The sequence below is a fragment of the Cetorhinus maximus genome, chromosome 4, assembly GCF_964194155.1.
Source record: "Cetorhinus maximus chromosome 4, sCetMax3.hap1.1, whole genome shotgun sequence".
NCBI lineage: Eukaryota > Metazoa > Chordata > Chondrichthyes > Lamniformes > Cetorhinidae > Cetorhinus > Cetorhinus maximus.
Genome location: NC_135882.1, coordinates 108,568,407 through 108,590,435, shown reverse-complemented (window position 1 = coordinate 108,590,435; position 22,029 = coordinate 108,568,407). Strand labels below are relative to the sequence as shown.

At 42.8% G+C, this 22,029-nt stretch overlaps 1 protein-coding gene and 1 pseudogene across 5 annotated transcripts in view; one reads left to right on the top strand and one right to left on the bottom strand.

The window, feature by feature from the left end:
• The window catches only part of thoc1 (THO complex 1), an 83,385-nt gene that overhangs the window by 6,269 nt on the left and 55,087 nt on the right, over positions 1–22,029 (bottom strand). For all 4 annotated transcript variants that reach the window (XM_078540612.1, XM_078540611.1, XM_078540614.1 and 1 more), the window contains exons 13-20: positions 20,062–20,128; positions 17,027–17,077; positions 16,259–16,329; positions 15,571–15,666; positions 14,216–14,281; positions 10,373–10,456; positions 10,121–10,268; positions 829–913 (exon numbers count right to left, since the gene is read on the bottom strand). In XM_078540612.1, coding sequence (XP_078396738.1) covers positions 829–913; positions 10,121–10,268; positions 10,373–10,456; positions 14,216–14,281; positions 15,571–15,666; positions 16,259–16,329; positions 17,027–17,077; positions 20,062–20,128 — 668 coding nt within the window. The remainder of the gene's footprint in view (positions 1–828; positions 914–10,120; positions 10,269–10,372; positions 10,457–14,215; positions 14,282–15,570; positions 15,667–16,258; positions 16,330–17,026; positions 17,078–20,061; positions 20,129–22,029) is intronic.
• Positions 14,668–15,167, top strand: LOC144679807 (small ribosomal subunit protein uS13 pseudogene; annotated as a pseudogene). The gene has a single exon (XR_013576427.1). The product of XR_013576427.1 is annotated as a small ribosomal subunit protein uS13 pseudogene (transcript).

Genomic DNA, 22,029 nt, shown 5'->3' with positions numbered 1-22,029 from the left:
GCAATAAATCCTTATGACTGTTCAGCATCTAGCCCATTTTTATTTTTTTAATCCCAACAGAGTCCAGAGCAGTCACTAATACTCAAAAAAATTATAAAAAATATATTAAATTGTGCAAGTAGTGATTTTTGCTTGTACTACACAGCAAGCTCCACCTACACTTAATAGCAACAATTTTTCCCACTGACCAATTACAATGGTAAATTTTCTGCGGTTCAGCAGTTGTCCTGAGCTCTGCTGAGAGAAATAACATTTACAAAATTCACAAATTTAGGTTCCCATGTATTTTTCAGCCAGTGGCAGGCTACCTGACATTTGTCATCATGCGGTGACAAAATTTTGTTAACAACGTCCTCAAAGCAGTTAGTGGCTGCTGTCAAATCGACTGAAACATTCACAATTAAATTAAATTCAATGCTTTCTAAAAACTATCTTTGTGGATGAAGTATCCTGTTTTGAGCTTGGAGCTTTCCATTAAAATTTCTTATTATTCTTATCTTTCTATGCTACCCTTCCATTCCTTGGTTTCTGAGCAATGCTAACAACTCTGGTTAGCAACTAGAAAAAAAATTAACTCCTTTTTTTCTTTCATAGATCAACTTATTTTTCTGAATGTAGAAATGGGAAAGGCAGACTTCTCTTGCTATCTTCTTTACCAAGGGAAGGTGCTGGGGTGGGGTTGAGGGGGCGTTGGTGAGGGTTGAAGACACACTTATATCATTAGGTCCACGATCTGCTATTTGTTGAGAAATTAGTCTAGTCAAAATTATTATTAGGTAGCTATGAATCTTCAATATGTTTCATATAAAAGCTGCATTTCAGACTTACTTTCAGTGCTTTCCTTTAGCAATGCATCATCATTGTCTTCTTCCTCATCTTCATCCTCTGCTGTCTTTATCTCTTCAGAAGGAGGCTGCAATTGGTCATAGAAGTGATTAAAGCAATTTCCAATACAGCTTCAAGAGAATTACTAGTATACTGATGTTGTGATTATCTGATTCCATAATTCGTGTGTTTTAGAGGCATAACTTTCAGTTTTAGGAATATAGCTTTTAGGTTGGGGTTAGGGTTAAATGGCAACATCTAATTGAGAAACTGATAAGCAACTGTGAAGTAAGTGCTATTCAAAAAGACCTAGGGTAATTACAGTTCAAAGTGTTTATTTAATAATGCTAGAATTAGAAGGGAGAAAACTTTAACAATGGGCTTAAAAACAAAACAAAAACTTGAACATCTTTGAGCTTTTGGTAAGGACTTTCTTGACACTCTTCCCCTGGTCCCATCATTTTCACCCGGAACAAGAAATGGGAGGATCTCATAAAACATATTTCTCTCCAAGATTGTGACATACAATCAGTCCCTTAGCTGTCTTATACATTTTACTCCACCCAGCATTCTCCATACCACCACTTCCACCCTACATCACTCATTTCTCCCTCATTACCTCCAAGCTCATAATGAGGTCTTCTCCTCTACCTCACTCTCTTTCAACTCATCACACAAGTACCATTCTATCAGCACTGGATAACTTGCTCTCTGTTCACCCAGCCTGCCATCAGTAGTCTCTTTTCTCACAAAACATTCCTTTGTCCTTCCTTTCTCCAGCTACCTGCCCTTTCTCTTTAAATTTTTTGAACATATCATTGAGACCTAGCTCCATGTCAATACATCCTATCAATACCTTCAATCAGATTTCTGTCCTGTCTGTACCACCTTATTCATCCATCAGTGAAATCCTATGTCACTGTGATCATCATGCACTATACTACCTTGTCTTCTTGGCCTTTCTGTGACATTTAACTACTCCATTCTTCTCCACCATCTTGTCATTTGTCAGCTCCTGTTGCACTGCCATGGCATGGTTCCACACCTACCAGCAGCCCCCCCAATAATAGTACTCATCTTGATCTTACAAGTTTAGTTCCAAAAGTTGCACCCACAACACCCTTTTTTTTCTTTATTCTTTCAAGGGATGCGGGCATCACTGGCAAGGCCAGCATTTGTTGTCCATTCTTAATTGCCCTTGAACCGAATGACTTGCTAGGCCATTGCAGAGGGCTGTTAAGAGTCAGCCACATTGCTGTGGATCTGGAGTCACATGCAGGCCAGGCCAGGTAAGGATGGCAGATATCCTAAGCCAGGTGGGTTTTTATGATTATTGATGAAGTCTCAAGATCATCATTACTGAGATTGGCTTTGAATCCATGGATGGGATTTTACGGCCCTGTTTCGGTGGGGATGGGCCGTAAAATGCGACAAGCAATTCAAACTTCTATTGACTTTGGCAGGACCATAAAATCCCACTGGTGTAAAATTCCACCACATGTCCCCAAAACATTAGCTTGGGCCGCTGGATTACTAGTCCAGTGATATTACCACTACGCCACCATCTCCTGTCTATATACAGCTCCTTGGGGATATCATTCATAAGCATGGTGTCAGCTTTTACATGTATGCTGGCAGTGCCCAGTTTTATCTTTTCTGGCACCATTCTTGAATCCTTGACCACCACCATGCTCTGGGTGCTGATCTAATATCCAGTCCTGGATAAACAAAAACTTCTTTTTACTCAAGTAGGAAAACTGAGGTCAGTGCATTCATCTCTCAGCTGAAATTCCACAGCTTTGTATTTAACTCCCTCCACCTTTGGTAGATTCCTCAGGTTGAACTAACAGTGTGCAGTCTTAGTGCCCTGCTCAGGCCATTTTCCCCTCGAGACTGCTTCATCATTCAATAAAATCATGGCTGATCTGATCATGGCCCACAACTCCACTTTCCTACCTGTCCCCCATTACCCTTGACTCCCTTGATAGTAATGTATCTAAGTGTGCTGATGATACCAAGCTACATGGAAAGGTAAGCTGTGGGGAGGACACAGAGAGGCTGCAAAGAGGTATAGACAGGTTAAGTGAGTGGGCAACAAGATGACAGATGGAGTAGGGAAGTGTGAAGTTATTTACTTTGGACATAAGAATAGAAAAGCAGAATATTATTTGAAAGGTGTGAAACGTGTAAATGTTGATGTTCAGAGAGACTTGGGTATCCTCACAGAAGAAACACAGAATATTAGCATGCGGGTGCAGCAAGCAATTAGGAAGGCAAATGGCATTTTGGCCTTCATTGCAAAGGGATTGGAGTACAAGAATGAAGAAGTCTTACTACAATTGGACATGGTTTTGGCGAGACCACATCTGGAATACTGTGTTCAGTTTTGGTCCCCACATTTAAGAAAGGATATACTTTCATTGGATATAGTACAGTGAAGGTTCAATAAATTGTTCCCTGGGATGAGGGGGTTGTACTATGATGAAAGGGTGAGTAAATTGGGCTTATATTCTCTGGAGTTCAGAAGAATGAGAGGTGGTCTCATTGAAACCTACAAAATTCTGAAGGGGCTTGATAGGGTAGATGCTGAGAGATTGTTTCCGCTGATCGGGGAATCGAAAACACTGAGAGGTTTCACAGTCTCAAGATAAGGGGTCGATCATTCAGGACTAAGATGAGGAGAAATTTCCTCACTCAAAGGTTATGAATATTTGGATTTTTCTACCCCAGGGGGCTGTGCATGGGGTAGAGACAGAGTTTTGGTGTCTCAAGGAATTCAGGGATATGGGGAGCAGGTGGTAAAATGGAGTTGAAACTCAGTATCAGCCATGAGGGGAGGCGATGACGTAGTGGTATTGTCGCTGGACTAGTAATCCTCTGCTCTGGGGACCCAGGTTCGAATCCCGCCAAGGCAGCTGCTTCATCAATGACCTTCCTTCCATCATAAGGTAAGAAGTGGGGATGTTTGCTGATGATTGCACAATGTTCAGCACCATTCGCGACTCCTCAAATACTGAAGCAATCCATGTCTAAATGCAGCAAGACCTAGACAATATCCAGGCTTGGGCTGACAAGTGGCAAGTAACATTCGCGCCACACAAGTGTCAGGTAATGACCATCTCAAGCAAGAGAGAATCCAACCATCGACTCTTGATGTTCAATGGCATTGCCATCACTGAACCCCCACTATCAATGTGGGGGGGTTACCATTGACCAGAAACGGAACTGGACTAGCCATATAAATATTGTGGCTACACGAGCAGGCCAGAGACTAGGAATTGTGCGACGATTAACTCACCTCCTGACTTCTCAAAGCCTGTCCACCATCTACAAGGCACAAGTCAGGAAAGTGATGGAATACTCCCCACTTGCCTGGATGTGTGCAGCTCCTACAACACTGAAGAAGCTGGACACCATCCAGGACAAAGCAATCCACTTGATTGGCACCACATCGACAAACATTCACTCCCTCCTCCACTAAGGCACAGTAGCAGCAGGGTGTACCATCTACAAGATGCACTGCAGGAATTCACCAAGGCTCCTTTGACAGCACCTTCCAAACCCACGACCACTACCACTTAGGAGGACAAGGGCAGCAGATAAATGGGAACCTCACCACCTTGGAAGATCCTCTCTATGTCACTGACCAGCCTGACTTGGAAATATATCGCCGTTCCTTCATTGCCGCTGGGTCAAAATCCTGGAACTCCTTTCCTAACAGCACTGTGGGTGTACCTGCACCACATGGACTGCAGCAGTTCAAGAAGGCAGCTCACTACCACCTTCTCAAGGGCAACAAGCGATGGGCAATAAATGCTGGCCCAGCCAGCGAAGCCCACGTCCCGCGAATGAATTTTTAAAAAATTATCTTACTGAATGGGGGAGCAGGCTCGACGGGGCACATGGTCTACTCCTGCTCCAATTGTACTTGTACTTGTAGATCACTCAAATCCCACATCCTCATCACCACCAAGACCACCAATGTCTACCTGCATACTGTCATTAATGTCTGCCCCCATGCCATGCTCACTGCTGCAAAAATGCTCAGCCATGTTTTTGGTCACCTTCAGAGTCAAATACACTAAATTTTTCTTGCCAGAATCCTGAGTGTTACCCTTTATAATATGCTATTCATCAAAAATCCTTTCAGCTGCACCCACTATCACAGTCTCAATTTCTGTGCTCGCCAACTTCAATGGGTCTTTACCTTATTTATTATTATCAACCCTCATTTCCTTGTCTATACATCCATCCTTCGCCTTGCCCCTCCCTCCTTCAACAACCACATTCACACCCATAGGAAATATTGCATTGTGGTAATGTTACTGGGTTAGTAATTCAGGCACCCAGGCTAATGCTCCAGAGACACGGGTTCAAATCCCACCATGGCAAATCTGGAATAAAACGCTAGTTTCTTGAATAATGATCATGAAACTGTTGAATTATTCACTCATATCCTTTAGGAGATGAATCTGCAATCCTTACCCAGTCTACATAAGCTGGTCTACATGTGACTTCAGATTCACAGCAATGTGGTTGACTCTTAACTGATGTAAGCCATTCAGTTGTATAAAATTGACACAGGAAATAAAAGAGCACTATAAGTGCACCTACACCACCTGGACTACACTGTTTTAAGAAGGCAGCTCACCACCACCTTCTCAAGGATAATTAGGGAGGAGGACCCCATGTCAGGCAGTCAGCAGCACCTAGAGGAGTGCGAGAAGAGGACCCTGAGACAGGCAGTCAGCAGCACCTAGCACCTAACATCACAGGAGAAACATAAGCTCATTGGTTAGTGAGAAACTGCAGTTAGGGAGTGTCATCAAGTAGCTGAGTATTAGAAAAACACATTGTTTTTAAAAGAAGGGGCTACTTACACTTCAATAAGAAACACAAGCAATAGGGAAATAAAGTTAAGTCGAGGCCAGGTGAAATAAAGTTGCATAAGTAAGCCAAAGTAAAATAAAATTAACACAAGGGAAGTAAATTGAAGCCATGGCAGGACAGCTCAGTTGTGTGGAATGTGTGTCCTGTAATATGTGGGAAATTGTGGGCGCTACCCGTGTCATAGACAACCACATGTACAGTAAATGTCACCAGCTGCAGAATCTGGAGCTCTGGGTTTTGGAGCTCGAGCGGCAGCTAGAGTCACTGTGGCACATCCGTGAGGCTGAGAGCAACGTGGATAGCATGTTCAGGGGTGGTCACATTGCAGCTTAGGAGCCTGGAGCCGAAAGAGAATGGGTGACCACCAGGCAGTCTAAGAAAATTAGGCAGGTGGTGCAGGAGTCCCCTGGGGTCCCGCTCACCAATTGGTTTTCCGTTTTGTATACTGGTGAGGGCATCGGAGGAGTGCAATCAGAGACAAGTTTGTGGCATCACATCCAGCTCTGTTGTACAGGAAAGGAGAAAGAATAGGGCAAGAGCAGTAGTAATAGGAGTTTCGTTCGTTAGGGGAACGGACAGGCTTTTCTGTTGTCGTAGACGCCACTCCAGGACGGTATGTTGCGTCCCTGATGCCAGGGTCAAAAATGTCACAGAGTGGCAAGACATTCTTCTGTGGGCGGAAATGAGGTCCTGAAAGCAGACTTTAGGGAGATAGGACGGAGCCTGCAAACCAGGATGTGTAAAGCAGCCGTACGGACCGGGACGGATATGTTGGGGTGGGTGTGTGTGTGTGTGCGTGGAGAGGGGGGTGGGCGGGGAGGTGTGTGCGGTTAAACTAGATTGGCAGCGGGATGGGAACCTGAGGGCAAATTCAGAGCAGGGAGCGGGAAATGGAGAATGAGTGACTCTGAAAGACGGAAGCAGCACAGGAATATGGCAGTGTTAGAAGGTACATATGTAAATGGAAGGAGCATAGTAAAGAAAGCCAATGAGCTGAGAGCACAGGTAGTCACATGGCAGCATGATATCATTTCTATAATGGAAACCTGGCTTATGGAGGGGCAAAAATGGCAGCTCAACATCCTTGGATATAGAGTTTTTAGGCAGGATTGGGAGGGGGATAAAAAAGGTAGGGGTGTAACATTATTGGTTAAAGAATCAATTACAGCTGTGAGGAGGGATATATAGTAAATGAAGCATCAAATGAGGCCATGTGGGTTCAGCTCAGAAATAAAAAAGGGGCAGCCACACTGCTAGGAATGTACCATAGACCCCCAAATAGTGGAAGGGAGTTAGATGAGCAAATATGTAGACAGGTTTCTGAGCGCAAAAACAATAGGGCAGTAATCATTGGGGACTTCAACTACCCTAATATCAACTGGGATACAAACAGTGTAAAGGGCACAGAAGGCGCAAAATTCTTGAACTGCATTCAAGGGAATCTTTTTAGCCAGCACCTAACAAGCCCAACGAAAGGGAGCGCAATTCTAGATTTAGTCTTAGGAAATGAAGTGGGCAAGTGGATGAAGTAGCAGTGGAGGACCATTTTGGAGATAGTGACCATAATATAGTTAGGTTTAGCATCATTATGGAAAAGGAGAAAAATAGAACAGGGGTAAAAGTTCTAAATTGGGAGAAGACAAATTTTACGAAGCTGAGAGGGGAACTGGCGAGAGTGAACTAGATACAGCTATTAGAAGGAAAAACTGTCAAATCAGTGGGAGGCATTCAAAGGCAAAATTCTTTGGGCACAGTGTAGACATGTCCCCACAAAGAAAAAGGGTGATACTGCCAAATCTAGAGTCCCCTGGTTATCCAGAAGCATACAGGCCAAGATAAAGCAGAAAAAGAAAGCTTATGACAGTCACAAAAGACTTAATACTGTAGAACGCCTAGAGGAGTATAGAAAGTACAGGGGTGAAGTAAAAATAGAAATTAGGAAAGCAAAGAGAGGATACGAAAAAATATTGGCAGGTAAAATCAAAGAAAATCCTAAGATGATTTACCAGTGCATTAAGAGCAAAAGAATAACTAAGGAAGAGGTAGGGCCTATCAGAGATGTACATGGTAACTTGTGGGTTGATGCAGAAGATGTGGGCAGGGTTCTCAATGAGTACTTTGTCTCTGTCTTCAATAAGGAGGGATGCTGCAGGCATTCTAGTTAAAGAGGAGGATGAAATATTAGATACAATAGAATAGTGAGGTTGGGAGGGGGGGGATTACTGGAGGGACTGGCATCCTTGAAGGTGGATAAATCACCAGGGCCAGATGCATTGTATGCCAGGCTGTTGAAAGAAACCAGGGAGGAAATAGCAGATGCTCAATCATTTTCCAATCCTCACTAGAAACAGATGAGGTCCCAGAGGATTGGAGTTCTGCAAACGTTATTTAAAAAGGGTACAAGGGATAGGCCAGAAAATTATAGGCCAGTCAGTCTGACTTCAGTGGAGGGCAAATTATTGGAAACAATTCTGAGAAACACGATAAACTGTCACTTAGAAAGGCACGGACTGATTAGGGATAGTCAGTATGGCTTTGTTAGGGGACGATCGTGTCTTACTAACTTAACAGATCCAAGGAGGATTGATGAGGGTAGTGCAGAGGTTTTATCTACATGGATTTCAGTAAGGCATTTGACAAGGTCCCACATGGCAGAGTGGTCAGAAAAGTGAGATCTCACAGGATACAGGGGAAGGTAGCAGATTGGATCCAAAATTGGCTCGGTGCCAGGAAACAAAGGGTGATGCATGTTTTTGCGAATGGAAAACGGTTTCCAGTGGTGTTCCGTAGTGCTCAGTGTTGGGGCCTTTGCTGTATATATTAATGATTTAGATTTAGGTGTGGGAGACAAGATTGGGAAATATGCAGATGACGAAGAAATCGGCCGTGCAGTTGATAGCGAAGAGGGTAGCTGTCGACTCCAGAATGATATCAATGGTTTGGTTGAGTGGGCGGAGAAGTGGAAAATGGAATTCAGTCCGGAAAAGCGTGAGGCAATGTATTGGGGAAGGCAAATAAAGCAAGGGAATACTCAATAAATGGGAAGTTATTGAGAGGGGTTGAGGGAGTGAGAGACCTTGGTATGCATGTCCACAGGTCCTTGAAGGTGGCAGGGCAGGTGGACAAGATGGTCAAGAAAGCAAATGGAATGCTTTCCTTTATTGGGTGAGGTATTGAATACAAAAGCAGGGATGTAATGATGGAACTGTATACAATACTGGTTAGGCCACAGCTGGGATTTTGCATACAGATCTGATCATCACATTACAGGAAGGACATAATTGCTCTGGAGAGACTGCAGAGGAGATTTACAAGAATGTTGCCAGGACTTGAAAACTGTAGCTACGAAGAGAGATTGGATAGGCTAGGATTGTTTTCCTTACAACAGGGGAGGCTAAGGGGTGACCTAATTGAGATGTACAAAATTATGAGGGGCCTAAATAGGGTAGACAGGAAAGACTTGAGCTGAGGGATCAATTACTAGAGGGCATACATTTAAGGTGATTGGTAGAAGGATTGAAGGGGATGTGAGGAAAAACCTTTTCACCCAGAGGATGGTGGGCGTCTGGAATTCACTGCCCAAGTTGGTGGTTGAAGCTGAAGCGCTCAACTCATTTAAAAGGTACCTGGATCTGCATCTGAAGTGCTGTAACCTGCAAGGCTATGGACCAGGTGCTGGAAAGTGGGATTAAAATGAGCGGCTAGTTTCTTATATCTCTATTTGGCCGACGCAGGCACGATGGGCTGAATAGCCTCTTTCTGCAGCGCAACTGTTCTATGGTTCCAACAAATGCTGGCCTTTCCAGAAACGATCGAATTCCAAGAACAAAAAATGCTCCTGCATGCATTTCCATTCTTACAATTCTAATCTCATCTGCATCCTTTCTTTTCTGCAAGGTTTCCAGCCATTTTGAACAATTTGCACATTACCTCAGTTCCTCTGCCTTGAAACCCTTCTACCCTTCTCAAAATTTATTTCTTCTGGCCACCTCTGCTAATCCTTCTTGCTGTATTGCTTGGTCTCTGGTTAGTTTCTACCTTTGTGAAAAGCTTTGGTACATTTTATATTACAGATTTTACATTAAAGTAAGTTGCTTTTTCCCTACAAGGTGCGCTGAACCATATGATTGAGATGTATTGGGCAAAGGCATGTTTTTCAGTTATTCACTGAAGTTTGCCTGTTTTTAATCCAATTTAGTACTCCAAAAGGCCCTGCATGAAGCAGGGGTATAGTGGTAGCTGTTGAGTGGACTTCGTTCCTCACAACGATGGCACACAAACAAACAGCTTGGTGATTCAGGATATTATATACTAAATGATTTCATTATTCAGGCATATCTTCCAGCTTTCAAAATGTGGCACTGCACTATATGCTTCACAAACAGAAAGCAGACAAGATACTTACAGGTAGTTCCTTAGCCAATTTGATAACCATGTTGTCTAGGTACTCAGGCAAGCTCTTGAACTGTTGATTAGTTGGCTGGAAGAAGTGTGGACTTCGTCTTGCGAGCAGCCTCAAAGCCCGCCAGCCATAATTGGAATTGTTTACCACCCTGCGTCATTCAAGTAAAAACTGTTGTCAGAATGTGAACAGATTCTGATTATCATACTTTCATGGATAGTTAACCTTTAAGTTTGTGAAATCACAATAACTTACTTGTACTCTTCTTCAACCATGTTTTCTGGATCAGCTTGCTCAATAGCTTCTTCAAAAAACTCCTCCAAAGTGGGCATAAACTCTCTGCAATCCATATAGATAATGTCAAAATGAAGATAAAAACACAATAAAATTGTGATCAGAATGGCAGTACAATGCAAGATGGCCATTAACAAAGCATAACAGCCTTCACTGGGGGGACGGGGATGGTGCGGGGAGCGGGGTTGGGGATATCCACAGTGCTGTTAGGGAGAGAGTTCCAGGATCTTGACCCAGCAACTGTGAAGGAACGGCGATATATTCCCAAGTCAAGATGGTAAGTGACTTGGAGGGGAACTTCCAGGTGGTGGTGTTCCATCTATCTGCTGCCCATGTCCTTCTGGAGGGGTCAGGTCATGGGTTTGGAAGGTGCTGCCAAAGGAACTTTGGTGAGTTTCTGCAGTGCATCTTGTAGATGGTATACACTACTACCACTGTTTGCCGGTGGTGGAGGGAGTGAATGTTTGTGGAAGGGGTGCCAATCAAGCAGCTGCTTTGCCCTGGATGGTATCAAGCTTCTGGAGTGTTGTTGGAGCTGCACTCATTCAGGTAAGTAGAGAGTATTCCATCACACTCATGACTTGTGCCTTGTAGAGTCTGGACAGGCTTTAGGGAGTCAGGAGGTGAGTTACTCACCGCAGTATTCCAAGCTGACCTATAAAGCGCATGGGATTGGGGGTAGTGTATTGAGATGGATAGAAAACTGGTTGGCAGACAGGAAATAAAGAGTAGGAATAAATGGGTCTTTTTCCGAATGGCAGCCAGTGACTAGTGGGGTACCGCAGGGATCGGTGCTGGGACCCCAGTTATTCACAATATATATTAATGATTTAGATGAGGGAATTAAATGTAATATCTCCAAATTTGCAGGTGACACAAAGCTGGGTGGGAGGGTGAGCTGTGAGGAGGAAGCTGAGTGAGTGGGCAAACGCATGGCAGATGCAGTATAATGTGGATAAATGTGAGGTTATCCATTTTGGTAGCAAAAACAGGAAGGCAGATTATTATCTGAATGGCTATAAATTGAGAGAGGGAAATGTGCAACGAGACCTGGGTGTCCTTGTACACCAGTCGCTGAAGGTAAGCATGCAGGTGCAGCAGGCGGTAAAGAAGACAAATGGCATGTTGGCCTTCATAGCCAGAGGATTTGAGTACAGGAACAGGGATGTCTTGCTGCAATTGTACAGGGCCTTGGTGAGACCACACCTGGAATATTGTGTGCAGTTTTGGTCTCCTTATCTGAGGAAGGATGTACTTGCTATAGAGGGAGTGCAGAGAAGGTTTACCAGACTGATTCCTGGGATGGTGGGACTGACATATGAGGAGAGATTGAGTCGATTAGGCTTATATTCGCTGGAGTTCAGAAGAATGAGGGGGGATCTCATAGAAATCTATAAAATTCTAACAGGACTAGACAGGGTTGATGCACGAAGGATGTTCCCGATGGTGGGGGAGTCCAAAACCAGGGATCACAGTCTGAGGATATGGGGTTGACCATTTAGGACTGAGATGAGGAGAAATTTCTTCACCCAGAGAGTGGTGAGCCTCTGGAATTCGTGACCACAGAAAGTAGTTGAGACCAAAACATTGTATGCTTTCAAGAAGGAGTTAGATATAGCTCTTGGGGCGAAAGGGATCAAAGGTTATGGGGAGAAAGCGGGAGCAGGCTATTGAGTTGGATGATCAGGCATGATCGTAATAAATGGCGGAGCAGGCTCGAAGGGCCAAATGGCCTACTCCTGCTCCTAGTTTCTATGTTAACCTGCTCTTGTAGCCACAGTGTTTAAATGGCTAGTCCAGTTCAGTTTCTGGTCAATGGTAACCCCCAGGATGTTGACAGTGCAGATTCAGTGATGGTAATGCCACTGAACGTCAGGGGACAACAGTTGGATTCTCTCTTGCTGGAGATTGCCTGACACTTGTGTGGTGCGAATGTCACTTGCCACTTGTCAGCCCAAACCTGGATATTGTCCAGGTCTTGCTGCATTTGGACATGGACTGCTTCAGCATCTGAGGAGTCGTGAATGGTGCTGAACATTGTGCAATCATCAGCCAACATCCCCACTTCTGACATTATGATGGAAGGAACGCCATTGATGAAGCAGTTGAAGAAGGTTGAGTCGAAGACACTACCCTGAGGAACTCCTGCAGTGATGTCCTGGAACTGAAATGACTGACCTCCAATAACCACAACCATCTTCCAACCAGCGGAGAGTTTCCCCCCCACCGCTGTTTCCCATTAACTCCAGTTTTGCTAGGGCTCCTTGATGCCATACTCGGTAAAATGCTGCCTTGATGTCAAGGGCAGTCACTCTCAGCTCACCCCTGGAGTTCAGCTCTTTGTTCATGCTCGAACCAAGGCTGTAATGAGGTCAGAAGCTGAGTTACCCTGGTGGAACCCAAACTGAGCGTCAATGAGGTTATTGCTAAGCAAGTGGAGCTTGATAGCGCTGTTGATGACCCCTTCCATCACTTTACTGATGATCAAGAGTAGGCTGATGGGGTGGTAATTGGCCAGGTTGGATTTGTCCTGCTTTTTGTGTACAGGACAAACTGGGCAATTTTCCATATTGCCAGGTAGATGCCAGTGTTGTAACTGTACTGGAACAGCTTGGCTTGGGGAGCACAGGTCTTCAGTGCTATTGCCAGATTATTATCAGGGCCCATAGCCTTTGCACTCTCCAGTGCCTTCAGCCGTTTCTTGATATCACATGGTGTGAATTGAATTGGATGAAGACTGGCATCTGTGATGCTGGAGACCTCTGGAGGAGGCTGAGATGGATCATCCACTTCGCACTTCTGGCTGAAGATTGTTGCAAATGCTTCAGCCTTATCTTTTGCACTGATGTGCTGGGCTCCCCCATCATTGAGGGTGGGGATATTTATGGACCCTCCTCCTCCAATGAGTTGTTTAATTGTCCATCACCATTCATGACTGGATGTGGCAGGACTGCAGAGCTTAGATTACAGATTACTGTTGATTCTGGAATTGCTTAGCTCTGTCCATCACTTGTTGTTTATGCAGTTTGACACGCAAGTAATCCTGTGTTGTTGAACCAGGGTTGATCCTGTGGCTTGGTGGTAACAGCAGAGTGGGGGATATGCTGGGCCATGAAGTTACAGATTGTGGTTGAGTACAATTCTACTGCTGTTGATGGCCCACAATGCCTCATGGATGCCCAGTTTAGAGTTGTTAGATCTGTTTGACATCTATCCCATTTAGCACAGTGGAGTCTATCTTCAATGTGAAGATGGGACTTCATCTCCACTAGGAGTGTGCAATGGCACTCCTACCGATACTGTCTTGGACAGATGCATCTACAGCAGGCAGGTTGGTGAGGGTGACGTCAAGTATTCTTTTTTTCCCTCTTGTTGGTTCCCTCACCACCTGCCAGTGGTGAGTCTAGCAGCTATATTCTTAAGGGCTTGGGCAGCTCGGTCTGTGCTGGTGCTTTCGAGCCACTTGGTGATGGACATTGACGTCCCCACCCCAGCAACATGGGTCTCTGGATTACCAGTCCAGTGATAATACCACTACGTCATCGCCTCCCCGACATTGTCCTTAGTAGGAAGGAACCTTTTGCTGCTTTACATTTCCCAGTTAGAACTGGAAATTTATTTAGCTGGAAACCGCAAATTCAGGACATAATCCTAACCCTTCATGTCGCAGTGTGCGCCACTGATCCACAAATATACTGATAGCCTTCTGACTTTAAATCAAGGCAGTATCTGCGACTGACTTAAGTATCGTCAAACTTTCAAATCCTTCAAAAAGGTCTTATAATGTCAACTTGCATCTCTCACCTGCTTTCAGACTTACAGGCCTCCATGTTGTCAGGGCAGAGATTCCAAAGCCGTGTCAGTTCTTCACTGTAGGAAACCAAAAACACTCAATTTTAGATATGTGAAGTATGATAACATTATCATTTACACAGACTTGTCGTTTAACCATTTAATGGGCTACGTTTCAACACAGTATCATTCATTATTGAGGGATCCAAGACAAAATCAAGAGGGGTAAAAGAAACTACCTCTATCCTTATGTACCCATTGCTAGGGAGACTGATCCGAGGCCACAGTCTAACTGTAATCTTTTTAAAGTTCTTTTCAAAGAATGTGACTGAAACTAAATGTCACAGTGACCAAATAATGAACCTGTTGTGCCAGGTAATACCATAATCTTGAAATTCCAGTATCAAAAAATAATGAACTTGACATCTACAAAAATTCTAGGCCGAGTGACCGTTGAAGCCATCATGTCATTGGTTATTCCCTAAAAGTTCCAGCACATTCTTTGAGTCCTCAACACCAACATTGATGGGCGAAAGAAGATAGCGTTTGCGATCACCACCATCAAGGGTGTCAGAAGGCGCTACGCTCATGTGGTACTGAGGAAAGCTGATATCGACCTGAGCAAGAGAGCTGGGGAGCTCTCTGAGGATGAGGTCGAGTGCATTATAACAATCATGCAGAACCCACGTCAGTACCAGATTCCAGACTGGTTCCTGAACAGGCAGAAGGATGTTAAGGATGGAAAATACAGCCAAGTCTTGGCCAACGGCCTGGACAACAAACTGCGTGAGGACCTGGAGCGATTGAAGAAGATCCGTGCACAAAGGGGTCTGCGACACTTCTGGGGTCTCCGTGTGCGTGGCCAGCACACAAAGACCACAGGCAGGAGAGGACGCACAGTCGGTGTGTCCAAGAAGAAGTAAATATTTCGACTACCAAACGTGTCAATAAATGTTCAGTTAAACAGACAAAAAAAAAGCACCATTCATCAATCAAATCTTTGTTGAATGTGATCTAGTAGGATAGTTTCTAAAATTTTATACTAGAATTCACAAACTTGTATGCAAAATTAATTAGTAATTTTGAATTTATTTGGATCAGTTAAATTGGAGTTAGAAGACATGCACAATTATTTATGGTTATATTATCATAATTACGATACTAAACTATTCACATATTTTACTGAGCTTAGTTATGCTTATCTGGTTTTTTAATAAATTATATGCTTAAGAAAACACTTCTAGAGTAGCAGACAAGTACCCAAGTACTCATAACATGTTTCTATCGACCCGCCTAATTTCAGTTTTGGCAGTGCTTGATCATGCCCCATATTGTAAACAGCTATTCAAAATAGCATTTGTACTTACTTTCCCATCAAGACCTTCTTGCCCGGTCCTTTCCCAAAGAAATCCTCAGGAGCAGGTCGTTTTCTTGCAGGCTTTGGAACTTTGGATTCAGGTGGTCTTTAAAAACCAAATATAACTAATCAAAGTGAACTTATGATTTCTGTTTGCGCGCGCGCGTGCTCATGAGAGGAGGAAAAAAACAGAACACTGGCACAGTCTGAAACATAAAGCAAATTACTAGAACTATCATTTTTGGAATATGCTTAATAATTGAATTCCACTATCAAGTCAGAATTTAGGTAGCTCCTGATTTATTGCTTTAGTTATATCAATTTCATTGCTCATATTTCTAAACATGGTACAAATGAAAAGTTACATAAAACTAGAAAACACCAGCTTTTATTCATTCAGCATTATTTGATAAGAATTGCCTGTTTGAAATTCATTAAATAAAATTAAATCCTCATGACAAGATTACATACAAACTTCCAAGAAGAAAATATGAGTATTCTGACAGAGGCCAGATGGTACTGTTTTTAGTGTATCTGTGTGCACGTTGGATTGTTAAGGAGGGGAGTTACACTAGACATACAAGACAGGATGCCTGTTTGCCCTTTCAATCAATTGAAGTACATAAGCTATGTTGAGGAGGAGATGGAAATGTGATGACAGGCATGTAAGAAGTGATAGTAAATCTTAAAAGATATACCTTTCTTTAACAAAACTTGGGCAACCTTCATTTTTCCATGCAATCCAATTTTCTTCACTGTGCAGTATATGCTGTAACCAAATAAGTACATAAACTCTTAATATATGTTAGAAAAAAACAATTTGTTTTCAACATATACATAAATATGAATCAAAAAATTATTTTAATAAGTGGCTTTGCTACATCACCAACATAAACAGTTTAGTGAGTAAATGCACTGAATGTATTAATGAGCCAAACAAGTCTAGGAACATCATCTCCCCCAAATCACAAGCCATCCTGACTTGGATATAAATATATCACTGTCCCTTCACTATTATTGGATCCAAATCTCAGAACTCCCCAGTTAACAGCACTGTGGGAGAAGCTTCCCCAGATGGACTGAAGCAGTTCAAAAAGAATGCCCACCACCACCTTTTCAGGGGCAACTAGGGATGGCCAATAATTGCTGGCCTTGCTAGCGACATACACACTCCAAGAATGAATTAACAAAAAGGTCTCACATTTGGTTTGTGTGTTATGAGTTGATTTTTGCTAGAACAGAGTATGGCATTATAATTGGCCTCAGTGTTCCTGCACAAGGTGAGGATTGAAAGAGGGGAAGCAGCGAGGGAAAAATTAGCTGAATATCCAATCCTGATCACAATTCAGTACGCTTGCAGGAAAGCATGTGCTTAAAGGAATGATAGCTTTGTTCTGGTCAATTATTTCCAATCTGGCACTGACAGATTTAATTCAGAAATTCAATATAAAGATATCTTGACATACCTCTACCATGCTAGAAAAATTTTCCCCATCAGGTGGTGTCTCTTTGAATAACTACATAAGTGAATGATGAACAAAGTTGTTAAAATGACATTTTATCTAAATAATTCTACATTTACAATTAAAATTGTTCATCTGGTCAGGATTGAGGTAACATTTTCATTAAAACACATTAAACTTGAGATTGATGCTTTTTTCAAGAACATGCTGCAAATTAACTTCTTTAAATATTTAATTCAGTGGTCAAATTTGATTAATTGCATAATCCACCTCGGAACAATCAAAAATGGTATTTGGCAGTATTTACCTACCAAAGAAAAGAACGCAAATGAGCAAAGAAATGCAGATTGATACAGCAGCACATTTTCTCTTTTCTGGATGCTTTTACAAAGGATATACAGCACAGAAACAGGCCATTCGGCCCAACTAATCCATTCCAGGGTTTATGCACTAATCAAGTCTTCTCCCATCTTTTCTCATCTAAATCTACCATCATAACCTCTGTTCCCTTCCTCCTTCATATGCTTGTCTAGCTTCCCATTAAGTGCATCCATAGTATTTACTTCATTGGTAGTGAGTTCCGCATTTTCACCACTCTTTGGGTAAAGAAATTTATTCTGAATTCCCTATTTAATTTCTTGGTGACTATCTTACATTGATGGTCTCTAGTTATGCTCTTCCCCCACACGAGGAAACATTCTCTCTGTATCCACTCCATCAAAACGATTCATTTTAAAGACCTCTATAAGGTCGCCCTTTTGCCTTTTTTTCTCAAGAGAAAAGAGAGCCAGCCTGTTAATTCTTTCCTGACTGGTATGCCAAAGCATTTCTGGTATCATCCTTGTAACTCTTCTCTGCACCTTCTCCAGGGTCTCTACATTATTTTTCTATATGACAACCAGAGCTGCATGTAGTGGTCTAACCAAGGTTCCATACAGATTAACCAAAACTTCCCTATTTTTCAATCTTATACTGATTTTATATTTTCATGACCAACTAGCTCATTTAGGAACACAGGAACAGGAGTAGGCCATTTACCTCCTGCAGCCTGTGTGGCCATTCAGTAAGATTGTGGTTGATCTGCAACCTAGCTCCATATACCCAACATTACCCCATATCCATTAATATGTTTACATAACAAAAATCTACCAATCATGGACTTAAAACTAACAATTGACCTATTTGTGGAATAGAGTTCCAAACTTCTATCGTCCTTTGTGTGTAGAAGTATTTCCTAATTTCACTCCTGGAAGGTCTGGCTCTATTGTTTTTTTAAGATTGTGCCTCTCCTAGTACTCGACTCCCCAACCAGCAGAAAGAGTTTCCCTCTTATCTAACCTATCTGTTGTCCTTAACATCTTGGAAACTAATGAAATTACCCTTTAATCTTCTAAATTCCAGAAAATACAACCCTGGTTTGTGTAATGGCCTTGGAATTTAACATTCCGAGTCCAGGAATGATTTATTTTCTATGATTCTAGGTATCATTCTGGTAAATCTACACTGCACTCTCTCCAATGCCAATGTAAGATCTGATGCCCAGGACTGTACACAGCACTCCAGGAGTGGTCTAACTGGACAAACTCAACATATTCTACACAAACTGCACAAATTTCACCCTTCCATATCTGACAAACACTAAAGTTACTGTAGCCAGAAGGCAACTCTTGACATGTACTCTGGTAATGTTCCACATCCAGCCATTTTGGACAGAGTGCAGAAAATCGTTAGGAACATAGCCAGCTTTGCAATCCCAGAAGACTCAACTCAGTATTGTTGGGCCTGCCCACTAGAGAGCAATACTGTCCACAATCAGCAGGCTAGTGGAGGTCTCACTTCAAGCCTCAGCAAGTTGAAGTGGTGACCTCCCCAAGCACATGGGACACGTATGAAAAATGCATTTATTGTTGGGATAATCCACTGCACTCATATTATTTTTTGGCCATCAGGATGACAATTTCTTTTTGAAGAACTTCTTCTTCAGACTCTTGCATATTACCTGTAATCTTTTGCAGCCCTTTTCAATTTATAATTATAAATAATTTATAATTAAAAGACGTACTTTCACATACATGTTTAATGAAGTCATGCATATTTTGATTCTATGGAGCTTGCAAGAGGGATGCTTTATTATGCCCAGGTTTCTTGGTATGCTGGAAGTAGTACACTTTGGTTTGGTTGGAAATTCTAAAACAAGATCACCTTGCTTAAGTTTCAAATCAAAACAGAAGAACCAACATGTACAGTTTCTGTTTCCCTAATCTCTGCCTAACATTGCCAAGCCCAAAATATAGGTATAAAGCATGAGGAGATTGAATACCTAGTGTGAAACTAGGACTTGGCACGAGTCATTGTTTTTCAAAATGTTGTATTGGAAAACAAAATACTTTATTAATTTCAGGCCATAGATTAATATATAGTGGAACCTCAACTATCCACAATTAATGGATGGGGCCCCATAGTGGATAACTAAAATTAGTAATGATTAAGTTGCGATCCCGTGCTGGCAAGAGACCTGGTCGTAAAACTTGATTGTATGCACTAGTCTAACAGTTAAAAACCCAGAGAAAGGCACCGAACCAATCTGAATCCCTGGTTGGACCCAAGGTCCACCTGGAAATTTAACGAATTACATACGAGACCCAGTCCAAACATTCAGCCCAGCAGATTAAAGGTCAGAGTTCACCCAAAACTCTGACTGCCACCTGCCCGGTTTGAGATAACTGAGGCTGAACTGTAGTACTAATCAAGTGGTTCCTACTTGCAGAAGCAACATAAATGCAGATTTTGAGACCAGGAGAAAAAGACCTAAAGAAAGAACAAATGTGAACAATGTTTCAAGGTTGCAGTATGGGGGATTTACATGGTGCAGGGAAATCTCTTGCAATTCCCTATTAGACTGCATAATTTATGCAATTAATGTGGGGACTAATGAAAAGACAGACTGCGTACAATATTATTTTTTAAAAAAAAACACAATTTGAGAGAAAATTAATGATGTTACAAGCCAACTTAACAATTAATTCCTTTCCACCAACCTGATAAACTGCTTTGGTGGTATCTTCAATCCAGAGAGATTGTTCATCAGTCAACACACAGTAGGAGCTGTGAAGCAGAATTATTCCAGATCACATTTCATTTACTGTGGTTTTTAATAGCTGCAGATGGGTAAGATACTGGAATACTACTCATTATTTGCAGTCTCTGTGCTCAAGATGAACACCACTATCCTATATAACAAGCTTGTGCATCTTCCTCCCCACCTTTATACTAATTTATTTTCCCATAACATAACTCACTCTAGGATCCCAGAAGTATACCTCAAATTTCTGAATACCTCTTATAGGGTCAAATTTCCTAAAACATTAATCAAAGTCTCAGCCATTTCTTCCCACATAGCCCTGAAGACTATCTGCTACAGGTATCTTATAACCAAATACTGCTTTGCGGGAACATGGCACAAAATGTAGGTTTCAGAGCACATTATAAGAGATCTCAGTGAACTGAGCCCCATGAACAGCAATAAGTGCCAGGAACTAGGCACAAATGCCTAGGGAAGGTAAAGTAAACTGAAGGCAGAATTACCTCCAGGCTGTTTCACACACCTCTGGGAGATAAAGTGACTAGAAGGTGAAACTGATACAGGATCATGCATAACAAGACAAGTCAACTTCAGGCGGCGGGGAACTTTAAAATGAGGAAGCCGTACCAAGGTTTTGGCAATGGTTCAGCTTATTTATTCAATGAGTAGTTGAGCCATACAGGACAACAAATGCAGAGATGTGATTCCTGGTCAATACAAAATTAGCTATCTCAGCTGAATGGTGCCTCTTGTATTTTTAAGAGGTATGTTGGCCAGGACACCCATTCCAAATCAGTATCCAGCTGCCATATTTGAATTGTTTGTAGAGTAGATCAGCTGAGGACAGTATCAGTGTCAACTGTGACAGCCCCTGGAGTGAACTAATCTACCAGTATTCACTACAGGAGTTCACAATGAATAACTGCAAATTAGGAGCGAAGGAGGGCGAATGAGTGAGGGCAAGCGTGAAAGGAAAAGAGAGAGAGAAAAAGAGAGAAAGAGAGAGAAAAAGTGAGAGAAAGAGAAAGAAAGCATGAGGAAGGAAAAGAGAAAAAGAAAGAAAAGGAAGAGAGAGAGAAAAAGGGAGAAAAAGAAGAGAGAAGAGGAAAAGAAAGAAAAAGAAAAAGAGCAAGACAAAGACAGAGAGAAAGAAAAAGAAAGTAAAGAGAAGAAAAAAGAGAAAAGAGAAAGAAGAGAAAAGAGAAAGAAAAAGAATGAGATAGAAAAAGAGTGAGAAAGAAAGTGAAAGAAAAAGAGAAAGTATGAGGGGAAGGAAATAAAGAGACGAGACGGAGGGAAAGAAAAAGAGAAAGAAAAGAGAGCAAAAGAGCGAGAGCGAAAGAAAGAAAAGAATGAGCGAAAAAGTAAGAAAAAGAAAAAGAATGAAAAAAGGAGGGAGAGAAAGAAAAAATGGGAGGGAGAGCAAAAACTGCAGGGAGAGTGAAAAAGGGAGGGAGGGAGAGAGAAAAAGGGAGGGAAGCAGAAAAAGGGAGAGCGAGAGAGAGAGGGCGAGGACGAGAGAGAGAGGGGGGGCGAGGGCGCGCGAGAGAGAAAGGGCGAGGGCGAGAGAGAAAGAAAGGGCGAGGGCGAGAGAGAGAGAAAGGGCGAGGGCGAGAGAAAGAGGGCGAGGGCGAGAGGGAAAGGGCGAGGGCGAGAGGGAAAGGGCGAGGGCGAGAGGGAAAGGGCGAGGGCGAGAGGGAAAGGGCGAGGGCGAGAGGGAAAGGGCGAGGGCAAGGGGAAAGGGCGAGGGCGAGAGGGAAAGGGCGAGGGCGAGAGGGAAAGGGCGAGGGCGAGAGGGAAAGGGCGAGGGGGAAAGGGCGAGAGGGAAAGGGCGAGGGCGAGAAGGAAAGGGCGAGGGAGGGAGAGCGAGGGCGAGGGAGGGAGAGCGAGGGCGAGGGAGGGAGAGAGAAGGCGAGGGGGAGAC